The sequence below is a fragment of the Podarcis raffonei genome, chromosome 8 (assembly GCF_027172205.1).
Source record: "Podarcis raffonei isolate rPodRaf1 chromosome 8, rPodRaf1.pri, whole genome shotgun sequence".
Lineage (NCBI taxonomy): Eukaryota > Metazoa > Chordata > Lepidosauria > Squamata > Lacertidae > Podarcis > Podarcis raffonei.
In genome coordinates, this window is record NC_070609.1 from 6,121,701 (window position 1) to 6,140,670 (window position 18,970).

At 48.5% G+C, this 18,970-nt stretch overlaps 1 protein-coding gene across 3 annotated transcripts in view; it reads left to right on the top strand.

The window, feature by feature from the left end:
- The window catches only part of SPRED3 (sprouty related EVH1 domain containing 3), a 38,981-nt gene extending 21,993 nt beyond the window's left edge, over positions 1-16,988 (top strand). For all 3 annotated transcript variants that reach the window (XM_053397758.1, XM_053397757.1, XM_053397759.1), the window contains exons 2-6: positions 213-384; positions 5,712-5,880; positions 8,104-8,171; positions 12,651-12,812; positions 15,440-16,988. In XM_053397758.1, coding sequence (XP_053253733.1) covers positions 217-384; positions 5,712-5,880; positions 8,104-8,171; positions 12,651-12,812; positions 15,440-16,159 — 1,287 coding nt within the window. In that variant the 5' untranslated portion in view covers positions 213-216 and the 3' untranslated portion in view covers positions 16,160-16,988. The remainder of the gene's footprint in view (positions 1-212; positions 385-5,711; positions 5,881-8,103; positions 8,172-12,650; positions 12,813-15,439) is intronic.
- Positions 16,989-18,970: the final 1,982 nt, after the last annotated feature.

Genomic DNA, 18,970 nt, shown 5'->3' on the forward strand with positions numbered 1-18,970 from the left:
TTCCCGAGTGGGGAGCGGTGAGCAGAGCCTCCCGCCTGCACTCGCTCCATAAGATGCACACACATTTCCCCTTACTTTTTAGGAGGGGGAAACTACGTCTTACAGAGCAAAAAATACGGTAGTTTTCAAAACGGCCCCGTTCTTGTTTAACCTTGTCTCCCGAGTGGTTCCTTCTGAATTCTTCTGTCTCTTTGCCCTCCTTCCTTCCCCAGTTACATGGTTCGGGTGCGGGCTGTGGTGATGACCCGAGACGACTCAAGCGGGGGTTGGGTGCCCATGGGCGGCGGCGGCCTGAGCCACGTCACCATCTGCAAAGTCCGGCGCCCAGAGGAAGGGCGGCATCGCCAGTACCTGATCAGCGGGGAGCGCCTGCGGGACCAAACGGTGAGATCGACAGGGGTTTTATTCGGGCAGAAGAGGGGGTTTGCAACGTGCAGCTGGCTGGAAGGGAAAGAGGAGGTTGCAAACAGAAGAGCCCACCATTGAAATAAATTCAGCAAAAGGGCTTGGGTGTAACTTCGACGTCTCCCTTTCCATGGAGGCGTAGGTTACAGACACTGACTTCAATAGGATCCAAAATGCAGCAGTCTGATTGGTCCTAGAACAATAGGATCCAGAATGCAGCAGTCTGATTAGTCCTAGAACAATAGGATCCAAAAAGCAGCAGTCTGATTAGTCCTAGAACAATAGGATCCAAAAAGCAGCAGTCTGATTAGTCCTAGAACAATAGGATCCAGAATGCAGCAGTCTGATTGGTCCTAGAACAATAGGATCCAAAATGCAGCAGTCTGATTGGTCCTAGAACAATAGGATCCAGAATGCAGCAGTCTGATTAGTCCTAGAACAATAGGATCCAAAAAGCAGCAGTCTGATTAGTCCTAGAACAATAGGATCCAAAAAGCAGCAGTCTGATTGGTCCTAGAACAATAGGATCCAAAATGCAGCAGTCTGATTGGTCCTAGAACAATAGGATTCAGAATGCAGCAGTCTGATTGGTCCTAGAACAATAGGATCCAAAATGCAGCAGTCTGATTGGTCCTAGAACAATAGGATCCAGAATGCAGCAGTCTGATTAGTCCTAGAACAATAGGATCCAAAAAGCAGCAGTCTGATTAGTCCTAGAACAATAGGATCCAAAAAGCAGCAGTCTGATTGGTCCTAGAACAATAGGATCCAAAAAGCAGCAGTCTGATTGGTCCTAGAACAATAGGATTCAGAATGCAGCAGTCTGATTAGTCCTAGAACAATAGGATCCAAAATGCAGCAGTCTGATTGGTCCTAGAACAATAGGATCCAGAATGCAGCAGTCTGATTAGTCCTAGAACAATAGGATCCAAAAAGCAGCAGTCTGATTAGTCCTAGAACAATAGGATCCAAAAAGCAGCAGTCTGATTAGTCCTAGAACAATAGGATCCAAAATGTAGCAGTCTGATTAGTCCTAGAACAATAGGATCCAAAATGCAGCAGTCTGATTAGTCCTAGAACAATAGGATCCAGAATGCAGCAGTCTGATTGGTCCTAGAACAATAGGATTCAGAATACAGCAGTCTGATTGGTCCTAGAACAATAGGATCCAGAATGCAGCAGTCTGATTGGTCCTAGAATAATAGGATCCAGAATGCAGCAGTCTGATTGGTCCTAGAACAATGCAGCAGTCTGATTGGTCCGCAGGAGCCACCCAATCCAGCTCCAGGTGGAAGTGAATCCACAACCTGATTGGCCTACAGGAGAATCCCGGAATTAGCCAATCACGTGCAGCCCATTGTGTAAATAATGTATATAAAGCAGATATTTTAGGGGAGCTTTCATTCCTCCTCACCACTATGAGCTGAATAAAGAGCATGAAATCCACCCTCGACTCCAAGAATATTTCACACAGCAAAGGTGGCATTTTTCCACCTCCGCCGTATTAAGCAGTTGGTTCCTTACCTCTCTCGCCCTGATCCGGCCACAGTGATCCATGCAACAGTCACCTCCAAGCTTGATTATTGTAACTCGCTCTATGCGGGGCTGCCCTTGAAGCTGACCCAGTGAAATATACTCAGAGTCGCAAAGTGATTTCATGCTCTTTACTCAGCTCATAGTGGTGAGGAGGAATGAATGAAAGTCCCCTCAAAGTATCTGCTTTATATACATTATTTACACAATGGGCTGCACATGATTGGCTAATTCCGGAATTCTACTGTAAGCCAATCAGGTTGTGGATTCACTTCTATCTGGAGCATGATTGGGTAGTTCCTGCCAACCAATCTACCGTACCTTGTCCCCAGTCGGGTGGACCCCTTCTGCGTCCACCATAAATCCCAGAAAGTCCACCTGAGGCACTCCTAGTAGACATTTTTCCCGCTTCACCTTGAGACCCGCCGTCTGGAAACGGTGCAGAACGGTGCGGAGGCGGTCCTCAAACTCCTCTGGTGTGGGCCCGGCAATCAACACATCATCGAAGAAGGGGGTGACGCCAGGAATCCCTTTAAGGAGCGAATCCATTAGATTCTGGAATATGCCTGGTGCCACGCTGACACCGAATTGCAGCCGCTTTACCCTGAACTCTCCTCTGTGCGTCACAATCGTCTGTGCCTCTGCTGTAGCCTCATCTACTGGCAGCTGTTGATATGCTTGGGCCAAGTCCAGCTTGCCAAAAATTTTCGACCCAGCCAAGGTGGCAAGAACATGGCTGACCACTGGCACTGGGTATGAGGGCCTTGTTTATGGTACATTTGTAGTCTGCGCAGATGCGGACTGAACCATTAGGCTTGACGGGTGTGACGATTGGGGTTTCCCAGGGGGCATTAGGCACCGGCTCCAGCACTCCTTGCTCTACGAGCCGGTCCAATTCCTCGTCTATACGAGGTTTCAGGGCGAACGGGACCCGGCAGGCCTTGAGCCTGACCGGTCGTACTGCGGGGTCAAGCTTTAGAGCAATGGGGGGGCCCGTATACTGTCCCAATTTCCCATCGAAAACCCCTGGAAATTCCTTGCATATGGCGTCCACGTCCACTTGTAAGCTAGTGTGGTTCACCCCGGTGACGGCTAGCCCCAGTGGTCCAAACCATGCCAATCCCAGTAAGCTAATGTAGGGGCCCTTGACCACCAGCAAGTCCAGTTGCCGCGTCCGCCCTCGGTATTGCACCCTGAAGGTCCCCACCCCCATTGTGGGGACCTTACGTTTCTGGAAGTCCCGGAGGGTGAATGGGGCCGGCCTGAGTTTGGGACCCCCAGTAGGACACAGTTTCCTTAAGGTCCTTGCCGAGATTATGGATAGAGTTGAACCCGTGTCAAGCTCCATGCGGCATGGGGCCCCCTCTATCTGTACGTCAACATAAATTTTCTCTACGTTGGGGTGGGGCAACTGGTATACCTGGAAGTCCGTGAGCTCTGTCGAGTTGCCTTGGTGCGTTGGGCCCCGGAACCTGGGGCTCTTGGATTGGTCATCTGATGCCTGGCGTCGGGTGGGCTGAGCCCGACACACCCGGGCGATGTGTCCCGATTTTCTGCACTGCCTGCACTCTGCGTTGCGGAAACGGCAGGTCCTCCTCTCGTGACTTTCTCCACAGCTTGCGCAGTTCCCTCCTTCTCGTCGAGGCAGCTGTGGTGTGTGGGCTGCTTGAGTGCGCTGCTGTACTCGGTGCGCCTCCTCCCTGTCGGATCCTGAGTCGTCGGTGGGGTCTTCGTGGTGGACCCTCGGTTGGGACGGCTGGCTCGGCCGTGCCTCTTGCGTCGACCTCTCAGCAGCTTCCGTTGCCAGGGCCTCCTCCAGAGCGACCTGGAACGTTAGGTCCTTCTTAACGTATAGGCGTCGTTGCAGCTTCTCATCCCTCAGGCCACCGACGAGGCGGTCACGAAGCATGTTCTCCAGCTCTGAGAAGTTGCAGAACCGGGCGGCTTGGCGGAGAGAGGTCACAAACCCAGTTATGGTTTCCCCAGGGGCTTGCCGCTTTGCGTAGAAGGCATTTCGACGAGCCACCACTGAGGGCTGCGGCGAAAAGTGCCCCTTCAGCTGTTCCATTATTGTTTTGTATGGAACAGTAGCAACGTCTTCATGCGCAAGGAGAGCCCGGGCGATTTCAAACGTCTCCTCTCCACAGACGCTGAAGAATATTGCCCTCTTCTTGGCGTCTTCTTCGTCGGTGACCCCTTTGGCTTCTAGGAGGAAGGTGAAACGGGAGGCGTACGCTTCCCAGTCTCCCGATGCTGGGTTGAACGGCGAGAAGCTGCTGTCGGTTGCCATTCTGAGTTCATTGTGTCCCGGAGCTGAAGCCTGGATACACGGTGCGAGGCAGCGGTGCGGCAGGTGGCGGTGCTGCGGTGCTGTGTGTGGCAGTCAGCTCAGCGGGATCCCACCTTCGTCGCCAGTGAAATATACTCAGAGTCGCAAAGTGATTTCATGCTCTTTATTCAGCTCATAGTGGTGAGGAGGAATGAATGTCCCCTCAAAGTATCTGCTTTATATACATTATTTACACAATGGGCTGCACATGATTGGCTAATTCCGGAATTCTACTGTAAGCCAATCAGGTTGTGGATTCACTTCTATCTGGAGCATGACTGGGTAGTTCCTGCCAACCAATCATACTGCTGCATTGTTCTAGGACCAATCAGACTGCTGCATTCTGAATCCTATTCTAGGACCAATCAGACTGCTGCCTTTTGGATCCTATTGTTCTAGGACCAATCAGACTGCTGCAGTTTGGATCCTATTCAACTCAGTACATAACACCCAGAAACTTCAGCGGGTGCAGAATGTAGCCCATGGACCTCAGGTATATGCTCTACAGCATATACAGAAACCTCCTTTTTGACTGTTGAGCCCACTGTCGGTCTCGTCTACCTTTGGATTGCCCTCCCATCAGATGTCAAGGAAATAAACAACTATTGGACTTTTAGAAGACATCTGAAGGCAGCCCAGTTTAGGGAAGTTTTTAATATTTGATGTTTTGTCGTGTTTTTAATATTCTGTTGGGAGTCGCCCAGAGTGGCTGGGGAAACCCAGCCCGATGGACGGGGTATAAAGAAATTATTATTATTATTATCTGCCAGAGTCTGTCTGCACATGCAGGGAAGTCCCTAACTCACTGAGGCTTTGAGACCCATTGGCTACCCTCACCTGGTTTAGCCTCCCTGTTGAAGATGTTCCCAGGGTGTGACCGCTGTCACAGGTTGACAGCTTCTAGGAGCCACAGGTGAGAGTTGAGTGCAGGGTGGGGACCAAAGTACCCCAGAAGGAGCACGGCGTGTCCCCCCCTCAGAGGTACTACTCTTCCTCTTAACACCCCCTACACCCCTCTGGCAATAGTAGCTCTGTGAAACCATCCCATCCACTGAAAGGGGCTGCACATAAGTCAAAGCCAAAGGGCTGGCAAAAACCAAATGCTTTTTTGTCCCCTCAAGATCTGGCACCAGGCGAGCCTTCCCAGGGACAGCATTCCACAAGCAAGGTGCCACCACTGAAAAGGCCTGCTGTCGTGTCGCCGCCCTCAGAACCTCCAGCGGAAGTGGCACACAGAATAGGGCCTTTCGTGGCAATTGCGGGTTGCGAGGTCCTGCTATCTTTGTTTGGAGAGGAGCTTTTGCTTACAGGGTCACAGCCTCCCACTTCAAGGGGCAGGGCAGATGCAGATTTGGGGTGAAGCCAGCCCTTTCTCCCCTCTCTCCCAGCCTTTGACCTCGGGTGGCGGCTGTTTCTCCTCAACCCCCTTCTTTCCCTACGGCAGACCATCTTGGAGTGTGCTCTGAAGAGGGACCTCGTCTACAACAAGGTGAACCCCATTTTCCACCACTGGAAAGTCGGAGACAACAAGTTTGGCCTCACTTTCCAGAGCCCTGCCGACGCCGTGGCCTTCGAGAGAGGGGTGCAAGCTGCCCTGGAGGAGATTGCTGAAGGTGAGGGGGCAACGTGGTGGGCGGGCAAGGTGACCTGCAGAGTCAGGGGCATCAGTGCTGCTTGCCAGGTTTTTCACACTATGCACTCACCCCATGCTTTTCAACATCTACATGCAGCCGCTGGGAGAGATCATCGGGGGGTTTGGGCTGGGTGTTCATCAATCTCTTTCTCTCTTTCTTTTTTAAAAAAGAAATTATTAAAAATTTAAACACAATAATTTTAACAAAAATACATCATCCACATTGTCCCCCCCCATTTCCCCCCTCCCCTCCCCCCCAAACAAAAAACCCAACCTCCCACCACCACCCCCCGGACTTCTCTCAGCTCCTTTCTCTGGTTTCTCAACACATCTTTCTGTCTGCATGTTGTAAAATTGTAAAGATCCTCAAATTATCTATCTATATAGTACAATAAAGAGTTTGTGAATGTTTATTCAAAACCGGCCAAAGAGTCCAGTTCATTTTGTTGCTTCTTCAAATATTTCGTAAAAGGTTCCCATTCATCTTTAAAATCACAGTTATCCTTGTCACGTAGTTTGTGTGCCAGTTTTGCCAATTCCGCATAATCCATCAGTTTTTCTTGCCACAGTTCTTTCGTCGGGATTTTCTCATTCTTCCAGCCTTGTGCTATTAAAACTCTTGCCACCGTTGTCGCATACATGAAAATATTTTAAAATTTCTTTGGCAGGTCTTTCCCCACAATCCCTAATAAGAAAGCTTCGGGCTTTTTCACAAATGTTAAATGAAACATTTTCTTTAACTCGTTATATATCATTCCCAAAACATTTTAATTTTGCTACAGTCCCACCACATATGATAAAAAGTCCCTTCTTTTTCCTTATATTTCCAACACAAATTTGAGCCAAGCTCTACCTCTCTTTCAAATCAGAACCAGTGAAGTCGGTGAAGGTCCTGTGTGAGTGTCTGGAGGCGGTTGGAGGATGGATGGCATCTAATGGATTGAGGTTGAATCCTGACGACAGAAGTACTGTTTTGGGGGGGCAGGAGGCGGGCAGGTGTGGAGGACTCCCTGGTCCTGAATGGGGTACCTGTGCCCCTGAAGGACTAGGTGCACAGCCTGGGAGTCATTTTGGACTCACAGCTGTCCATGGAGGCGCAGGTCAATTGTGTGTCCAGGGCAGCTGTCTACCAGCTTCATCTGGTACGCAGGATGAGACCCTACCTGCCCGCAGACTGTCTCATCAGAGTGGTGCACGCTCTAGTTATCTCCTGCTTGGACTACTGCAATGCGCTCTACGTGGGGCTACCTTCGAAGGTGACACGGAAACTACATCTAATCCAGAATGCGGCAGCTAGACTGGTGACTGGGAGTGGCCGCTGAGACCACATAACACCGGTCTTGAAAGACCTACATTGGCTCCCAGTACATTTCCAAGCACAATTCAAAGTGTTGGTGCTGACCTTTAAGGCCCTAAACGGCCTCAAAGGTATACCTGAAGGAGCATCTCCACCCCCATCATTTAGCCTGGACACTGAGGTCCAAATCGATTTTTAATTTAAATCACTAGTTGGTAAGACTTGATTTAAATCCTTTTTTTTTTTTTTACAGAAAGATTCATTTTTGCTGGTATAATTTTAATATTTACAACCAGATGAAGGTTTCATTTTCAGAATAACAAAGTTTCAGAGTAGTTTTTACACTTTTATCAAATTACTGATTTGGCTATACGATTAGAAATACATAGACAAATAATTATGAAATTATGGCGAGGTTTAATATGTTAACTGTTTATATTTGGAAAACTTTTCTGCTGTACTTTTTTGGAAAGAGAAAAATAATCATTTCCTTAATAACAATTTATTTAACTAAAACAATAACATTATAGCATATGTGTCCATGTTTGTTAACTGAAGTGGTTAAACAATTTAAAAAACAACAAACTTTAGCACGCATGAAAAACTTAAAACAAATAATTATTTACTGATGAATAGCCTTTGGACTATAATGTAACTTAAATAGAAAACTATCTTTAGAAAGATATTTCTTCCCCAAAAGCATTTTATTTTAAAAATCCAATTTAAATATTTTTTTTTAAAAAAAATGATTATTTTTTTAAAAATCATTGATTTTTATCCATCCTGCTCAAGAGTACATGGTACTATTTGCAGCCTAGCTGAAGCTTTGCTGTTTAAAATGGGGTGTGTGTGTGTGTGTGTGTTTTTGGTGGCGTAACTTTTACCCCTCTGTTTTCATTCTCTCAGGTTCCCTCTCGCCTTCCTCTACCTCCTCCTCTCAGGACGACGCCGACGGGACAGACGAAGCTCTTGCCGTAAGCAGTTTCCTGACATTTCACTCGCGGCCCTTCTGAGTGTGTGCAGAGCACCTTACTCCCTTGGCAGGAATCATACTGTAGCCTTATTAGACCTTACTGACTGGTGGGGTCTGCGTTGCTCCCGGGAGGGAGGGAGGAAGTCAAATGACACTGAGGTTGATTCAGAGAAAAAGTTTATTCTGCTCTCCGGATAGCAGAAGGCACTTGCGTGGTCAGTCCACAGCAAGTCCAAAGAAATGAGAAATTTCATGCAGTATATATATCCTCCAGGCACCCTCTCCCCCCTTCCCCAGGAATCCAACCACGTCAGCTTATACATGCAGGTTGACATCACAGATGTTCCTGCTCTGGTACTCTTAACCATAAAAGGGTGTTCCTCTTCCTGTACTCTTGACCATAAAAGGGTGTTCCTCTTCCTGTTCCTATACTCTTATCTTGGAGCAAGAGGTCACCAACTCCTGGTACCATTCCTGGACTAAGTCTATGCGTCAGAGTGTGGTCTTAATGTAAGATAAGATAGACAGAGTGCCATCCCTGCTCCACTGGAACGGCCAGGGCCATCCATTGCCGTCACGGACTGATAAAGGAGAGCGCTTTGAGCACTTGTTTATACAGCTGGCTTTCTGTTTATACATTGACTCATGAGCTCAAGTTAATGCATTTTAGAAATGCTCCCATGCAGCAGGGGAAAAAATGTGGATTTTGGGTCCCGTTTCAGACTGACTGTACAGTCAGGTTTTTAGATTTGGGAAAACCATTCCTTCAATACAACCACAGAATTGTAGAGTTGGAAGGGACCCTGAGGGTCATCTAGCCCAACCCCGGGCAACGCAAGGATCTTTCGCCCAACGTGGGGCTTGAACCCACTACCCTGCAATTAAGAGCCTCGTGCTCTACCAACCGAACTTATCCCAGCAGCTTTTCCACCAAAAACTCCACAGGGTTGTGCCCAACGTTCGTCAGGCCCTTTGGAATTAATGGCAGGACTAGCTTAGCTCCATTAGTTTCACTGGGTCTACTCTGTATCTAATTTAGTTGGGTGCAACCCAAAATCTGCACAAGGGAGTGCTTGCTGCACAAGGTGGACCTGATCCTGCACAGCTCTTCTTATAATCTCATGAACACCCCAGGAAATCCCAGAATGCATGTTCTGGTTTGGCTTTCCAAAATAATAATAATAATAATAATAATAATAATAATAATAATAATAATAATAATAAATTTATTTCTACCACGCCCTCCAAAGCCAAGACCGGGCTCAGGGTGGCTAACACCAAATATAAAAGCAATTGATTGAAATACAGCTTAAAAAACAAGATTAAAATACAGCATTAAAACATTAAAATGCAGCCTCATTTCAGTGGAAACTCAATCAAAAACTTTTGGGAGGATAAAAACATCTGGCTAACTATCCAGACTGGTCCTACATGGGCCAGAAAAAAGCCAGGGAGGTCCCCAAATAGGAGTTCCAACACAGAAGGAGAAAGGACAAAAGAAAGAGGGGGAGGGAATCAAATTGAATCAAGATTCTTTCCCTCATGATTACCAACAAAGGGTTTGCAGGAGCATGTCCGTTTCCTGCTGAAAATTTGGAAAGCTGTTTTTTTTTGGGGGGGGGGAGTGGGCTGACTCTAACGCCAGCTAGGCCAGATATATAAAAGGATGTCACATAGAGGAGGGAGAAAGGTTGTTTTCTGCTGCTCCAGAGAAGCGGACACGGAGCAATGGATCCAAACTACAAGAAAGAAGATTCCACCTAAACATTAGGAAGAACTTCCTGACAGTAAGAGCTGTTTGACAGTGGAATTTGCTGCCAAGGAGTGTGGTGGAGTCTCCTTCTTTGGAGGTCTTTAAGCAGAGGCTTGACAACCATATGTCAGGAGTGCTCTGATGGTGTTTCCTGCTTGGCAGGGGGTTGGACTCGATGGCCCTTGTGGTCTCTTCCAACTCTATGATTCTATGACAGAAAGCTGGGCTGAGAGAGAGAGAGTGAGTGAGTGAGCGGTCAAAGCTCACCCAATATGTTTCATGGCTTTCTGTCCATTTTACTTTCCATTTTATCATCACGACAGCCCTGGGAAGTGAACCCACATACTCCACCTTGAGTGTCACAAAGTTGCAGTAGTGCAACGGATTAAAATAAATAACTGAAGTTTTGCACACCCTGCGTGCCTCTCGACGGGGACTGAGCTTTTGGACTTCAGAAACAGGCATCTAACATGAGCCGCAGTTTGGCTGCAAGCCACCTCCATGCCAGTAGGGGCACTGTGGGCCAGGCAACTGGGAGGAGAAGCCAATGTCTGGATAGCAAACTTTTTCAGCAGGGGGCCGGTCCACTGTCCCTCAGACCTTGTGGGGGGCCAGACTATATTTTGAAAGAGAGGGAAAAAACGAATTCCTATTCCCCACAATCAATCAATCAATTATCAATCTTTATTACAGTCCAGAGACCCAACAGATCGTTACAAAGCAATGCACAATTCAGACAGCCTACCTCCAGGTTAAACAAGCATTTCGTTCAGAATATAGGGATCATTGTTTCTTGCAACCACCGATAAAAACTTTGCCACTGCTAATGTTCTAGCGTTTGTCCAGTCTTCCAATAGGAACCTGACATAGTGAGCCTCTGATTTTCCCGGGAAAGGTACCAGCAAGGGTAATATCAGTTCAGCCCTGGCTTGCTCATATTTTACACAGTGCAACAAAATATGTTTTATGGAATCGATGTCTTGAGCACACGAGCAAAATCTGTCCTGGTAGGGAACTCCTCTCAACCTGCCATCCAACACTGCAGAAGGAAAGACATTTAGTCTGGCTTTGGTGAAAAGCCTTCGATAGTTTGGTACTGTCAGGTTTTTTATGTAAGATGTTAACTTAAAGAGATGCCCATATTGTACTCCTAATGCCAGCGGACTAGAGACTGCGTGTGATCGAGATCGCAAGTCACTGTGTGCATTATCCCATAATCTTTGCTTTAACATCTTTTGGGCGCCTTCATAACCCAGGTAATACAATTGGGGGGGGGTGACAGACCAATAGAGGTGGCTTTTTTAGCCATGGTTTTCTGCCATTTGCTGACAAATTCCTCATTGGTCAGGTGTTGGTACAAACCCTTCCCTAGATCAAACACTGAAATCCTGAACCAATGTTTTAGGGCAGCCCACCACACTTTTGTTGAAATTGGGCATTCACCAGCTTCTAACACAAGTATGGAGTTGGGGACACAGTTGGGTTCTTGCAGCAGAGATCGTAGAAATTATGCCTGAAAGCCATCTAGCTTTGGCAGGTCCCCATTATGCCAGACATTTGCAGCGTACAGGAGTTGGGAAACGGGTTTTGCGTTGAAAACCCTTAAGGGTTTGCCCCACAAATAACCCAGAGATGCATTTTAAATAAAAGGGCACATTCTGTTGAGATGCGTCCAAGAATATGGGGGCAATTGGCAGGCCCCCAGCTGGCTCCAGCCCACCGGCCGGCAGCCGGGCGATCTCCGGTCCTTGGTTCAGCATGTAACTGCGACTCGAGCTTCAGAAACCTTCAGAAGCTGAGCATGCAAGCCAACAGAGAATCAAACTCTTCGCAACAGAAGGGCAGATAGAGGCTGTGTAAAGTTTATTTACAGGCATTTTATTCAGCATCAGGACAAAGGGCAAAGCATGTCTTCTCCCCTTCGTGTCCAAGCAAAAAGCATAAGCAAAAGCTATACACAAACGGAAGTTCCCAGCAAGCTGTGCCGGAATGTAAACAGGCACATGACACGCAACAGCCTGTTCCTCTTAAGGTGGAACGGAATATCTTAACACATTCTTGTTGTTGTTGTTGTTTAGTTGTTTAGTCGTGTCCGACTCTTCGTGACCCCCTGGACCAGAGCACACCAGGCACTCCTGTCTTCCACTGCCTCCCGCAGTTTGGTCAAACTCATGCTAGTAGCTTCGAGAACACTATCCAACCATCTCGTCCTCTGTTGTCACCTTCTAGTGCCCTCCATCTTTCCCAACATCAGGGTCTTCTCCAGGGAGTCTTCTCTTCTCATGAGGTGGCCAAAGTACTGGAGCCGCAGCTTCAGGATCTGTCCTTCCAGTGAGCACTCGGGGCTGATTTCCTTCAGAATGGATCAGTTTGATCTTCTTGTAGTCCATGGGACTCTCAAGAGTCTCCTCCAGCACCATAATTCAAAATCATCAATTCTTCGGTGATCAGCAACTCTCCATTATGATCTGTTCATCTTGGGTGCCCTGCTCAGCATAGTTCATAGCTTCTCTGAGTTATTCAAGCCCCTTCGCTACGGCAAGGCAGTGACCCATGAAGGCGTAATACATTCTACTCATGTAAAAACATGCTGATTCCCGGACCGTTCACGGGCCGGATTGAGAAGGCGATTGGGCCGGATCCGGCCCCCGGGCCTTAGGTTGCCTACCCATTGCCTGGACCAAGGGGTAGTGTGGGACTCCGCCAACTCTCTTTCTCTCTTTCTAGGTCCACACGGACAGCGAGTCCTCGTCGAACAGCCGCAAGGAAATGCTACCCAAACCCATCACCATTGTCACCAGTGAGTCTTCCTCCAGCTGCTACTTGCGGTCCCCGGTCTCTGAAGAGTTCTCCTTCAGCACGGCGCAGGGAGCAACGTCGAGCGGGCCGGTACGTGTCTGGGGCTGGGGTTGTCTCTGGGGCTTCTGGGTTATAAAATGTGGTTGTTTTGAGAAGCCCTTACTGCTGTGGGGAGTACTCTTCAAACTACAGTGGTACCTCGGGATGCGAACAGGATCCGTTCCGGAGCCCCGTTCACATCCCAAATGGAACGCAAGATGCGACGGCGCGTCTGTGCGGGTTGTGTTTCGCTGCTTTTGCGCATGCGTGTGACTTCATTTTGAGCATCTGCGCGAGCGGCGAAACCCGGAAGTAACGCACTCCGTTACTTCCAGGTTGCCGCGGAGCGCAACTCGAACATGCTCAACCTGAAGCACATACAACTCGAGGTATGACTGTATTTATTTATGTAATTACAGTGGTACCTCGGGTTAAGAACTTAATTTGTTCTGGAGGTCTGTTCTTAACCTGAAGCACCACTTTAACAAATGGGGCCGCTGCGCTGCCGCTGCATGGTTTCTTTTCTTATCCTGAAGCAAAGTTCTTAACCCGAGGTAATAATTCTGGGTTAGCAGAGTCTGTAACCTGAAGCGTCTGTAACCCGAGGTACCCCGTATTCATTCATTCTTATACCCTGTCCATCTAACTGGGCTGGCGTCTTCCAATAAAATTACCACCACCACCATAAAAACCTTTCCGATTCAAGGACAATCAAAAGAAACATTCAGACAATTCAGTGCAGTGCAGTATACAGTGGTACCTCAGGTTAAATACGCTTCAGGTTACATAACCCAGAAATAGTGCTTCAGATTAAGAACTTTGCTTCAGGATGAGAACAGAACTCGTGCTCCGGTGGCGTGGCAGCAGCAGGAGGCCCCATTAGCTAAAGTGGTGCTTCAGGTTAAGAACAGTTTCAGGTTAAGAATGGACCTCCGGAACGAATCAAGTAGTTAATAATAAATAATAAATTTTATTTATATCCCGCCCTCCCAAGCCGAAGCCGGGCTCAGGGCGACTAACAACAACCCGAGGTACCACTGTAGAATAGTATCAAAACAATTTTTTTAATTGCAGAATACGCATAGATATTCCCAGAGCATTCCACAGTTCTGCACGGCATATTGTAATGAGCAGGGCTTTTCAACTCTGACAGATATGAAAGATCAGAGAAGAGAAAGGCTTCTCTGTGCTGACGAGGAGATGAGTCTGTTTGCCTCGTTAGAACTAAAATAAATGAGATTGCAAGCAAGCTCGCACTTCTCATTGAGTTTGTATACATACTTAAGATATGTATGCAAGAGGCTTGTTTATAATTATGTTTGGGTATGATTCCTGTTCTTAGGTGCCTGCACTGTTTTATACTTTCTGTATGTCTTGTGACCATATTATAAAGCAGTTGTGTTCTATGTAACAAATCAAGCACTGCTAAGAGTGGCTTTCTTTTTTTAAAAAAAATTAAATCAACCTTTATTATACAGAAATATTAAAATACATACAATATAAAACATTACATTTCAGACATTACAAATTATAAATATACAAAAGAAAATAGAAGAAGAAAAAGAAATAGAAAAAGAAATAGAAGACGGTTTTATTTACAATTAAAAAAGAACTGTCTGACTATACCCATTGTACTATTTTGAGATTAGTTTTTTTACACAGTTTCCTGAAAATATTTTTCTCCATTTTGATTCTAGTTTCCTCCAATAATAATAATAATAATAATAATAATAATAATAATAATATTTATTTATATCCTGCCCTCCCCAGCTGAAGCCGGGCTCAGGGCGGCTAACAATATTACCTTATGTTACAAAACTCATTCAATATCTACCATAAAGCTTTTGTTATCACTGTAACCTTTGAGATATACTTTGATTACTATCCATTCTTTATTAACAACTTGTATCGAGTTTCCTTTCACTAACCCAGTTATCCTTGCTAACTGTAGGTATTCTACCAATTTGGTCTGCCATTCAATTTTGGAGGGGATGGTTTCGCTTTTCCAATTTTTTGCAGTTAGAATCCTGGCAGCCGTTGTGGCATACATGAATAGTGGTCTAACCTTCTTTATTTCCGTTGTCATGATCCCTAATAAGAAAGCCTCCGGTCTTTTAGTGAATGGGAGCATGAACATTTTTTTAAAAACTCATTTTACAGTGGTACCTCAGGTTACATATGCTTCAGGTTAGAGACTCTACTAACCCAGAAATAGTGCTTCAGGTTAAGAACTTTGCTTCAGGATGAGAACAGAAATCGTGCTCTGGCGGTGTGGCAGCAGCAGGAGGCCCCATTAGCTAAAGTGGTGCTTCAGGTTAAGAACAGTTTCAGGTTAAGTATGGACCTCTGGAACGAATTAAGTACTTAACCCGAGGTACCACTGTAAATGATGTCCCAGAATTCTTTAATCTTTTCGCACTCCCACCACATATGCAAGTATGTTCCAATTCCTTTTTTTGGCTTATTTTGTGTTTCCCAATTCTTAATAAAAAAATTTGGTGTGGCACTCGCAAATTTTGATCCTGAAAGTGTGGCCCAGGGGAAAACAGTTTGAGAGCCGCATGCTTTTAGGGATTTTGCATTTTAAGTGCTATTGGCGGTAGCGCTTGCCTGCATTTCTCCGCCCTGCTTCGGCTGTGTGATAACCACACCTGTGTCCTTTCTGCCCCCTTCTGCAGGTGCAACCCCAGACCTTGCAGCAGCTGATGCTCCCCGACGAAGAGGAGCTGGAGAGCATCACCCCTTGCAAAGAGCTCTGGGTAACCAAAGGCTACGAGGACTACCGCCGGGCAGTGGTTCAGAAGCGGCAGATGGACCCGGACAAAATCGACATGTGCGTCCACTTCGAGAAGGGAGGCGGCGGCGGCGGCGGCAAGTCTCCGCGGGAGAAAGAGTACTGCTTGCCCCCCGGGGCCGAAGGACGGCTCAAGGACCCCAAGGCCTCTCCGTCCTGCCACATCCACGGCGCCTCCTCGCCGCCGCGGCACAAGCCCCTGAAGGAGCAGCAGCAGCAGCAGGCACCCCCGGGCGCGCCGGGCGTGGAGGAGGACACGGTGCCCTCCCGCTGCGTCTACTGCCGGGACGTCTTTAACCACGAGGAGAACGGGCGCGGGCAGTGCCAGGATGCCCCCGACCCCATCGGCCGCTGCGTCTACCAGTTCACCTGCATGTGGTGTGCGGAGAGCATGCTCTACCACTGCATGTCGGACTCCGAAGGAGAGTACTCGGACCCCTGCTCCTGCGACACCGGGCACCCACACTTCTGCATCCGCTGGATGGCCCTCGTCACCCTCTCCCTCGTCGTCCCCTGCATGTGCTGCTACCTGCCCCTCCACGCCTGCCACACGTGCGGCGAGCACTGCGGCTGCTGCGGTGGCAGGCACAAAGCGGTGCGGTGAGGAAGCCCCCGGAGGGGTTCGGCGCAGGGCACAAGGGTTTTGGCCGCCGAGGCGGCAGGCAGCTTGCCGATAAAGCCGGAGGTTTGCTTAACGGGCCTGCTCCTCCCCGATTCCCTCTCCTTTCCCCTGCTCTTCTTAGGACACTTTAGGGGGGAAAGGGTGTGTGTGCGTTGTGTCCCCAGGCTGGCTGGCGGAATCCCGTTTCGTTTGTGCCCTCTCTCTTTTTGGAAACCCTTTTTTTCCGCAGCGTGTGGCGTGGTAAGGAGGGAACGGCTGTGGGGAAATGGATGGCGACATCTCGCCCGCCCGGTGGTTGGGTGCTGTTCTGCGGAAGGTAACTGGTTTGGTGGGACCTTAAAAAAACAACAACTCATGGGGACTTAAGAAAAGAAAAGGAACTGCTTTAAAATGGAAGAGAGAAGTGAATGACGACACTGTAAGAAAAGGGACTGGTGTCTGCCTGCTGACTCTCAGACTGCCCCACATTTTCGTAGATGAGTGGTTCCTGCAGCGTCCTTTAAATCAGCCCCGTGTTTGCAGAACTGCTACAGATTTTGAGGTGGGAAGAAGCAGGCCTAGGCAGTTTTGATTCCACCAAGCCAGAGGCAGCCCACCCCCTGCGTATTTGGAGTGGGGGGCACTCCCAGCTGTTCAACAACAACACTCCCTTGACCCATTTTCATGTAGGGTTCCATAAACGGCAGGCGAGGCTGGATTTACCTTGGAGAGGGATGTGTTTTGAGGGGAGCTGAACTTTCGTCTACTTCTTCACCACTGTCACCCCCAAAACCCACTCCCAATCACTTAGTATGAGGTAAACACACACACACACACACACACACACACACACACACACACACAAAATCTATGTCCTTATAGGTTGTTTTGATCTATGATGGTTGAGCTGGTTGAGGCTGATGGAAGCAGTCGTCCAAAACATCTGAAAGGCTCTTCAGGTTAGCAAAGGCTGGCCTATGGCGTCTATATTCATAACAACAACAATTTATTATTTACAGTATATGCTGCCCATCTGACTGATTTGCCCCAGCCACTCTGGGCGGCTTCCAACAAAATATTAAAAACGTAATAAAGCACCAGACATTAAAAACTTCCCGTTACAGGGCTGCCTTCAGGTGTCTTCTAAAAGCCAGGTGTTTATTTCCTTGACATCTGATGGGAAGGTGTTCCACAGGGAGGGCGCCACTACCGAGAAGGCCCTCTGTCTGGTTCCCTGCAACCTCACTTCTCACAGTGAGGGAACTGCCAGAAAACCCTCGGCGCTGGATCTCAGTGTCCGGGCAGAACGATGGGGTTGGAGACGCTCCTTCAGGTATACAGGGTCGAGGCCGTTTAGGGCTTTAAAGGTCAGCACCAACACTTTGAATTGTGCTCGGAAATGTCCTGGGAGATTTCTCTCCTGTGGGAGAGGTTTGCTTTGCTGGGCCCCAGCTTGCAGTGAAACTCTTTTTTTTCAGGGAGCAGATTTCAGAGGCAGCCCGACTTTCCTGCCTCAGATCTCTTGTTTCTAAAGGAGCAGATGGAAAACCAGGACCCCATTTCCCTTCAGGCTCAGCCAGTGTGGCCAGGAATGATGGGAGTTGTTGTCCAGTAACATCTGGAGGGCTCCGGCCTTTGCCCTTGCTCTAGGCAGCATTGGCCATACTTGCTGCCATTTGACTACAACTCCCATCATCCATGACCACTGGTCCTTCTAGCTAGGGATGATGGGAGTTGTAGTCCAGCAACAGCCAGGGCACCCACATTTGAGAAACATGGCTAGTGCTATTCTTCAAGACAACAGCGCACAACTGAGCCCCAGCCCAGAGCTGGTGAGTTTGGTCTGATATCCTGGCTCCCTGCTTCAGGCTGTGTTTGGCATGGTGGGTCACGCCGGACGCCGCAAAAGCAGTGCAGAAGGCCGAGGTCTGTGGGAGAGCACCTGTTCAGCAGGCAAAAGATCCCAGGTTCACTCCCTGGCACCTCCCAAGTATGAAGCCGTTCCCAAAACCCTGGGGAGCCACTGGCAGTCAGTGTAAATGCTAGAGAGATTGATGGTCTGGTGATATAAGACAGCTTCCCTGGAGCCTGGTGGAAACTGGTAGGGCAGAAAGCAGGGAGCTCAACAGTAGGGGGCGCCAGAGCCAAAGACAGGCAGAGGCAGCTAACTCTAGTTTTGACCTCCCTGCTGTGGTCTACAAGGGCAACCCTGAGGCTGAGGAAGTGGTTTTAAGGGACAATTGGAGGCAGCTGGAGGGCAGGCCGAAGTTTAGGGCAGTGCCCATTTGCCCTAATTGACCAACCCCCAACAGGCAGCTTCCTAGGATCCCCCTAAGCTGTACCACTCAAGCCAGGGGACAAATGTAAAAGGTAAAGGGACCCCTGGCCGTTAGGTCCAGTCGTGGCCGACTCTGGGGTTGCGGCGCTCATCTCGCTTTACTGGCCGAGGGAGCCGGCGTACAGCTTCTGGGTCATGTGGCCAGCATGACTAAGTTGCTTCTGGCGAACCAGAGCAGCGCACGGAAACGCCATTTACCTTCCTGCCGGAGTGGTACCTATTTATCTACTTGCACTTTGACGTGCTTTCGAACTGCTAGGTGGGCAGGAGCAGGGACCGAGCAACGGGAGCTCACCCCGTTGCGGGGATTCGAACCGCCAACCTCCTGATCGGCAAGTCCTAGGCTCTGTGGTTTAACCCACAGCGCCACCCGCGTCCCAAATGAGCTATAGGCAAAACCCCAAGGAGGCGCAGCCATTTGCTGAAAGAGTGACTGGGGCAAGCCAGCCAGATGGGCGACATATAAAAATTATGAT